This window comes from Rhagoletis zephyria, unplaced genomic scaffold (assembly GCF_001687245.7).
Source record: "Rhagoletis zephyria isolate East Lansing unplaced genomic scaffold, Rhagoletis_zephyria_1.1 Rzeph_scaffold_11837, whole genome shotgun sequence".
NCBI classification, from domain to species: domain Eukaryota; kingdom Metazoa; phylum Arthropoda; class Insecta; order Diptera; family Tephritidae; genus Rhagoletis; species Rhagoletis zephyria.
The window spans coordinates 9,703-18,389 of NW_016168912.1; the positions used below are offsets into that span (position 1 = coordinate 9,703).

The 8,687-nt window shown below is 33.8% G+C and overlaps 1 protein-coding gene across 1 annotated transcript; it reads left to right on the forward strand.

Moving 5' to 3' along the window:
• The first annotated feature begins 288 nt into the window (after positions 1–288).
• LOC108377282 (odorant receptor 7a-like) lies at positions 289–2,059 on the forward strand. The gene is made up of 3 exons (XM_017633543.1): positions 289–1,043; positions 1,121–1,478; positions 1,545–2,059. Exons 1-3 carry the CDS (start codon positions 289–291, stop codon positions 1,614–1,616), a joined length of 1,185 nt encoding a protein of 394 aa, XP_017489032.1. The 3' UTR covers positions 1,617–2,059.
• The last annotated feature ends 6,628 nt before the right edge of the window (positions 2,060–8,687 follow it).

Consider the following 8,687-nt stretch of genomic DNA (forward strand, 5'->3'; position numbering starts at 1 on the left):
TAAACTAACTATGACCTTTTTTTTTAAAGAATATTTCTTTTTAATATTTTTATTTCATCATTTTAATACATATTTTTTCTTACAAATTACTGAAATATATTTATATTTATAACTGAAGAAATATAGTATTTTTGACGCAGACCAAAAAAAAAAAAATAGTGCAATATTATATGTTATAGTACGGTTGGGAACCCTAACTGGAGGATACAAACGTATGTATGCTCATACATAGAAAATAGTGACCGATATAAAATCCATCATCTCAACGTTAACGCTTCATTTACAAAAATGTTCGATTTGCTCAAAGGTCGTGGTCGCAGTGTGTTCTCCTCTCGCGATACCGTCATTTACCTATTCAATATATTTCGATTGGTGGGCGTAAGTCCCCAACCGAATTTTCGCATCTTGAACTTCCTGTATGGGGGAATATTAACATTTGCCGTTGTTTTTTATTTACCGATTATGTTAAACCTTAGCTGGATGCGTTATAGGGACATTCTATCGATGACAGAGATACTTATGTGTATACAGACTAACGTGAATACGTTTGGCTTGCCGTTTAAGAGTACCATGTTAATATTGTCCTGGGCGCGACTACGTAGCGTTGAACCGTTGCTAACTGAATTGGATGCACGCTACACTGAAGCGAGGGATAAGGCCAAGATACGAAGCTGCGCAATCATAGGCAACCGTATTGTATTTTTCTACACTCTGGTCTATATGATGTACGCAGTTTCGTGGATGATATCAGCACTGTTGCGGGCCCATCCTCTATTTGCGCTATGGATACCCTATGTGGAATGGCAGAGATCGGCATGGGAATACTGGTTACAGTTTAGTTTTGATTGTACTATGGCTTTGGTCATACTTTTCCACCAAGTGCTCAACGACTGCTATCCGGTTGTATATATTAACATTATACGCACGCAAGTACAATTGCTAGCGAATCGGGTAAAACGTTTGGGAACTGTGGCCAATAGAAGCCAAGAAGATACAAACGTTGAGTTGAAGGAGTGTATTATTACACACCAGGATATTTTGAGGTTAGTTTTTGAAAACTGAGTGTAGTTATTCAATTGATGAAGTATGACCATTTAAATATTGATCTCTATCATTTCAGATTGGTTGGAATTGTAAAGCCAATAATATCTGTCACCATGTTTGCTCAGCTCTTAATTACTGCAACAATCCTGGCCGTCACAATGATAAATATATTTATTTTTGCCAATGCCACTTCCAGAGTTATCTCCATCATCTATTTGATGAACGTTTTTCTACAAATTTCAACGACTTGTTACTTTGCCTCTTGTTTGCAAACCGACTGTGAGCGGCTTTCAATGTCTATTTTCCATTGCAATTGGGTAGCACAGGATAAACGATTCAAAAAAATGCTACTTTATTTTTTACAATGCTCGCACGAAAACATTCCTTTGTTTGCGATGAAATTAGTGTCAATTGATCTGTCAGCAATCGTAACGGTAAGTGGGAGTGTATACTTCTCGGTTTACGTAGTACACGTGTGCTCATTTAAAATGTCTTTTCAGATCGCCAAGTTTTCATTCACACTCTACACATTTATCCAAAAAATGGGAATTGACCGGAGTTTGAAAAATTGAATAATACGAATTTACAAAACTTTACAGTTACTGCAGATTTCGAAGCAAAGGCTGCTCATTTTCGCGTTCATCATACGCCCCGGTAATAAAAAAAAAACATTTGCCCTTTAGGGACAGCTTAAAATTGAAGGCCCCTCCATCTTGTGTAACAAAATCAAGACGCACAACAAAAATTGCGGCCCAGTTATAACATAGGTTTTATTTAGTCGATTTGAAGTGAAAAAATTGGAATTATTTTTCAAGAAATATGTACATTAGGGCGGGTCAATTTGTTCTTAAACAAAAATAAGCGAGTTTGTTTCGGCGGCTGAAGTATTCTACTTGCAATTCTGAACAAAAAAAAGTCCATGAAAGCATAGCTCTTAAAAAGATTTCGAGCCTCCTTATTTTTAGTTTTAGTCATTGACTACTAACCACTTTATCTTTTATATTTGGTAACATTTTTATTTATTTTTTGAATACAATTTATGAATGTCGATTTTGCCTATGAGCAATTGTGCGAATTTTTCAAAGCAAAGAATTTTTCACTATCCGTTAGTTTCGTGTTATGGCAATGTAATGAATGCTGGCGAAAATAAAGATATAATACAGGCCAACAAAAATTTAAACAATTTTGGTGCCGCAAATGTTAAAGCTGTTTTTAATAGATCTGTTTTGTGGTGATTGGTAATCCGTGGGTATAAAGTTTCCATCAGCTCGAGATTTTGAGGAAAACGTGATCAAAGCCATTTTTGAGAAGCCTTTCAGCTACACCCCGCGAAAATGCCATCCCTGCTGCCTAACCTGACGGTCACCTATAGTTACGGTGACCATTCGTACCGATTTTGGCGGTACAATACCGATTTTGAGAAAATTGTCCCTCCGAATATTTTTAAAGTCGGGACGTACGTGTAAGTGTCGCGATTTTTTATATGTGTACCGATTTAATCCAGATTTTCAGTGTTTTATTTATTAATTTGAATATTGAATACAATCGCTCGCTATATTGTATGTATACACTTTTGCGATAATTTTTCAAGTTTTTTTCTCTTTTTCTGTTTTTGATGAAACTGTATTAAAATTGTATGTTCGCATTCGATACTTTAAAAAGGCCCGATTTTTGTTCATAGAAGTTTGGTCACCGTGTCAAATGTGTTATTTTATATTTGTGTATAACAAAAATTACTACCAGTGACTATAAGGTAATTGTGCAGTAATAAGTCTTTCAGAACTAATAGTGGCAAATTTTAGCTTTAATTAAATTTCAAGTAGAAAATTCGATCACCTTGTGTTTAATTGCGGTAGGTATCAAACTTCGCCAAAATCAGTTTTTAATGTCTTTAGAGCTTTTGACCACGTTTTCTCAAAATCTGGAGCTAATGGAGACCTTATACCCATAGACCCGTAATCAATACAAAAAATTTATGAAAAATATATGATGTTGCGGTCCAGACTTCGGACACCCCAAACGAAATTATTTATGTTAAAAATTTAATAGATTCAACTAAATTAAAACAAGTAAAAAGGTTTAAGTTCGGGCGGAGCCGAACATTAAATACCCGGCGCAAGTATTAAATTAAGTTTTTTCACCTTTCCGAAAACCACCGCTACATGGTAAGCAGGGCTGGTTTTACCCCTATTTCAAACATCTTCGATACAACGTGCAGTTAGACATAATGAGATAAACTTATATAGTTATAGGGGGGGCGGTATCACGCCCATTTTCCAAAAATCCCATAATAATATTACTTCTTTCCAAGGGATTTTTGTTAGTATCAATTTTGTGTAAATAAGCCTCCTTAAATTTATGTGCCAAGCACAATAACCATACCGAGTTTGGTACAAATTGATTAAACGGTTATCGAGATACACATATGTATGTGGTCATAAGTGGGCGGTGCCACGCCTATTTTCCAAAATTGTGTCATAAACGTATTGCTTGGTAAAGAATTATTGCAAGCATGAGTTTTGAATAGATTAGCTTTAATATTTACTGATTTATCGAAGATTTCGTATTTCTCCAAATTACCGCTATATAAGATGTGGGCGTGGTTATTGTGCGATAATAAAATTTTCGGCCATTTGGTGAATTTCATGATTTTCGATATAAATACGCCCCAATATTCGTACTTTTCGTCTAAAAATCATTGTAAGGATCAATTTTGAGTGAATTAACTTCAGTAGTTACTAAAATATCGCAGTTTTCGTTTTTCTGAAAACTATCGTTATATGGGAGGTAGGCGTGGTTATTATCCGATTTGGCTCACTTTCAATACCATCCGTCGTACGCCAAAAAGAAGTGCATGTACCAAGTTTCGTTAAGATATCTCAATTTTTACTCGCGTTATCGTGTGCACAGACGGACGGACGGACGGACAGACAGTCACCGCTTAATCGATTTCTCTTACCATTCTGATTATTTATGTATACATTTGTCCATAACTATCTCGATTCGTTTTGCCTGTTACAAACAACCGTTATGTGAACAAAGTAATAATACCCTTGTGCACAAGTGCGCTCGGGTAAAATAAAGAATATTGGACCACCGAAACGCGTATTTGGTGGTACTGATTAAATTGATTTTTTTTAAGCCACTTTTTTGGTGATTTCACGGCCCAGTGGCGAGGCTGTGTCGAAGAATTAATATAAATACTATATAAGTATTTTTTATTTGCTCACCTCCGGCTCTCCAATGTCTGACGTTAGCTTAATGGAGTTTTAGTTAATTCCAAATTCATTCTTCGCATAGCTGAAGATAGGAATCTGTCCGTTGCGAGTCTCAAATTCTGCCAAGCGTTGTCGGATCTCCGGGTTGCTATGATAGCGTGTCTTCACCATATTCGCGATGACACGGAAATCATTAGCTGCCGACCAATGCTGTGGATCTTCAAGCATCAGTATCACATCCAGTCGCATTTCGTGTGTGTGTTTCCGGGATTTCGATTTCCTCGCGGTAGGGCGCAAATCCATTAGCCTATATCGTGGATGTTATGCCTGCTTGGTAGCTCCAGCTTCCAGTAAATACCTGTTTTTGATACTATTTTTGTGTTGAGATTGTTCACACTTGCCTGGTTATCAGATTATGTGGTTATATTTTTTACTCAGTTTACAACAATAAAATACACTACACAATAACAATTTTTAACCAGATAGCCTGGTTATTGTTTTTTGCTTCCACTGTAAAATAAAAAATTGCTTGGTTAGAGCCTTTGTGAATGAAAGTGACGATATTGAGAAAGCTCGTCAATGTTAAAATATTAAAATCGCATAAGCAGTTTTGTGAATAGAAAATGCAACAAAACTGCTACTTCAAGAATTACCTTTTCATATGGACGCAATTTGCGCAGTTCAGATAAAATAGCAAAAGCAGTAAAAACGAGATGCCGACAGCAAAGTTTCTGCTGAAAGTGAAACTTGTCACCAGACTAAAGTTCATACATGCATACATATTTAGTTACATATTCTGAAATACATAAATTCTGTCAAGTTAAAAAGTTTCGCGAAAGTTACTTTTGCACAGCTTCGCCAACTGTACGATTGACTTTGTAACCGTCTTGAAATCGTGATTTAATTGTTGGCGCATACATTTTCAACATAAAAGCAAAAGAAATTCATACAACTTTTCGAACAATTCAAATTTTCAAATATTTTGCACTTTCGCTGTAACTAGTACTGCATTTGTGCTTTGGGTTTTAGACCTCTAAAGTTCTAAAGTTAATAATTACAAGTAGCAACTATGTATGTATGCACCGTCTTGTTTCGTTTTTTGCAAAGCTGGCTTGATGGTAAAAAATTGGCATACAAAAGAACGCCTGATAGTCACTACTTGCGTAAAATGGCAAAAGGTCATACATAAAAGTGGCCAATATGTGCGAGTACTTGATTAAAATTGATTTTCAATAAATAATTTTTTTTTTTCAAAAATGTATCCAAAGCCTCGCGGAGACTTATCATATGACATAGTTTAGCACTTCATTATTGAAGTGAAACTTCTTTAGCGGCGGTTGGTTGGTTGGGAGTAACTTGGCAAATTCAACGGAAATGGTGCAACGGAAATTGTACACGGAAATGGTTGGGGCTCAAGCAAGTGTATGCACATGGTATTAATTTCACAAAAAACTTGCAAATAAAAGGTTAAAGAATAACGATTAGAAAAAGACCAATACGAGAATAGAAGTAAAGGTGTGTACATACATATGTAGATAGAGAAAAGGACAAAGACAAAGGTATAAATAAAAACAAAAACAAAGATGCGTAAAAAAAAGGCAAAAATGATTTAAACACTTTACTTATATAAAAGCAAAGGTGATAGAGGAAGAAAGATTAAAATAAATTCTCGGCACTTACCGATATAATAATCGATATATTTTTATCAATAAGGTTGTCGTATAGGATATCGATATTTTCGGAACTTATTGATATTTTTATCGGTTTTGTTATATAAACGTTTTTTTATTGATTTTCTTATCGATAATTTTGATCGATATTAGTATCGGTTCTGTTATCGATTTTCTTATCTATATTTTTATAGAATTTTTTTTATCGATATTGTTATCGATTTTGTCATCGAAATTTTTATCGGTTTTGCTATCGATTTTGTATTTAATATTTATATCGATTATGTTATCGATATTTTTTATCGAGTTTGTTATAGATATTGTTGTCGATTTTTCTATCGATATTTAAATGGATTTTCTTATCTATATTTTTATAGATATTTTTATCGATATTGTTATCGATGTTTTTATTGATTATTATTTTGGTATCGATATTTTTATTGGTTTTGTTAACGATATTTTGATGGATGTTGCTATTGATTTTGTTATCGGTAGAGTATAAAGATATAAATAATGATAAAGGAAAACAGAATAAAACATATCTATTTGGAACCATCAGGGTGAAAGAGATAAACTTGTGTCAAAATATGTCGAAAAATCTTGGCGTCAAAATATGACATAGTGAAACCAGCCTTAAGTTCCACTTCTTCAGTGTGGCCTGGGCGCATTTACTTTTTGCAAACTAAGTGATTAAAAACCATTCTCAACTCATAATCACACTATCACCCAACTATACAACATATGCATATATATACACATATAAACGATAGTCGTTTAAGAAAGCTTATTTTCAGGACTGATTTTTAAAAGAGTTGCCCCCTATTTGAGAGCTTAAAATCAATTTAATTAATAAGTTTAATTTAACATTTTAGATAGGAATCAAATAAACGAGGTAAGAAGACCTAATTTCAAAAATACTTTGCAATAGGTTGCCACTAGTTTGAAAATAAAAATACATTTAATTAACAAGTTAAATGAAATATTGTATAGAAATTCAAAATCAATTTAATTAACAAGTTCAATGGAAGAGATTCCAGAAAGCTTCATTTGGAAAATATTGGTGTTAAACGAGAGATATTTAAGTAAGATTTATTCATAAAATATTTTAGAAAGGGTTGCCATCCGATTAGAAGTTTTACTTCAATTTAATGAGAGGTTAAATGAATTATTACAATGCGGGTGTCTAAGGAAAGAAGCTAAGAAAGTGTTTCTACAAAATATTTATGAAGAAGGTCCGTTTATGTTTAAAAAGTCAAATTTAATTTAGTTAATTAGTTAATTGTATTTTACATATTTGGTGTAAATAGTTTCAAATCATTTTATAAGAGAGTTGCCGCATGTAGTACATATGTACCCTGCAAAAAGTAAATGCTTTGAAATTTTCAGTAAATACACAGTTCGTATATAACTTAAACGTACTAGTCCGTTCGAAGTATATCACTTCAAAATTGCTCACTTCGGCTGGTTTCGAAACAGTTTAAGGTTATGCAGTGTAGTAAATTCGGCACTTGTTTGCATGGAAACAGTAGCTGTTCCAAAAACTAGTTATGTGACTATGTGTTTTGTAATTGGTATAATTTCTTGCAGGGTAATTGACTGTCTATATATGTATGTATGTATGCAAGCATTAGCTCAAATAAAGTTAGGTAGTTAAATATGCTATAAAGCGCTCAGTGACATTTCATGCACGAATTAAATTTTCGCTGCGCTTACTTCATGCTTACCTCCCCCATTTCACCGTGTGTTTGCATCGTTACCCACACACACTTACGCAACTGTAAACGTCTGGTAATATGAGTGACAGTTGGCAGCTAATCTACCTTGGCGTATGAGTTTTCATTTCTACTGAAAAGTTTCTGTCTACTTCTGCTTTTGTCACGCACTTAATATTCATACATTAGGAAGTGTAAGACAAATAGAAAAATAAATAAAATTTGTAGCTATTCACTTGTAGAGCAGTATCTACATTCGTGCACGTGTGTGGCATACATACATATGTATCGTAAATATCCAAAAGTTAAGATTTCGTCTGCGATTCGGTATCTGAGTGACATTTCTTTTGCGGTTTTGTGACTTGTAGACTGTACGTACATATATTATACCCATAGCCGAAAATATGTAAATGTGTTATAAATGTATAAAAATACATACATACGTAAGATGCTGTACTATAACGTGCAGTTAAGCAGATTTACCAGAGGCTCTAAACTTTTGCATTTTATTCATATTATCTTTTGTAATTTTTATAAATTGAAGTGTTTTCCCACATATATTTATGCATTCTTTTTCACCACTTTTAGAATTTACTTACGCCTGCAAATATTTAAGTAGTTATGTATCTAAAAAAAAGTTACTCAGCGCTTTCGGTAAGTACTCAAAATTATCCTAGCTTTTTAATTAAAACTTTAGCCATGTCATTTTAAGCCACTTTTGCCGGAATTTTCCCTGGAATTAAATTAAGAAAAGAAATCATTTTGTCTTAAAACAGCCACACCATCACTTGTATGTACAGATAGGTGTCACACAAACTGACGTACGTACGTATATAATTATTAAGCAAATTTAATATTTTAATGTAAAATTTGTAAGTGTATGTTGGGGAAAAGTAATAAAAAAAGAATACCCTTTGGAAATGTAAGACACATTGTGACATGACTTTACTTTGACAAGGGTTCAATCAGGCAACAGCAGAAACGGTTGTAAATAGCATGGTGATGGTGGTATACTGTACACTCATACAGTTAAAGTTTTAATC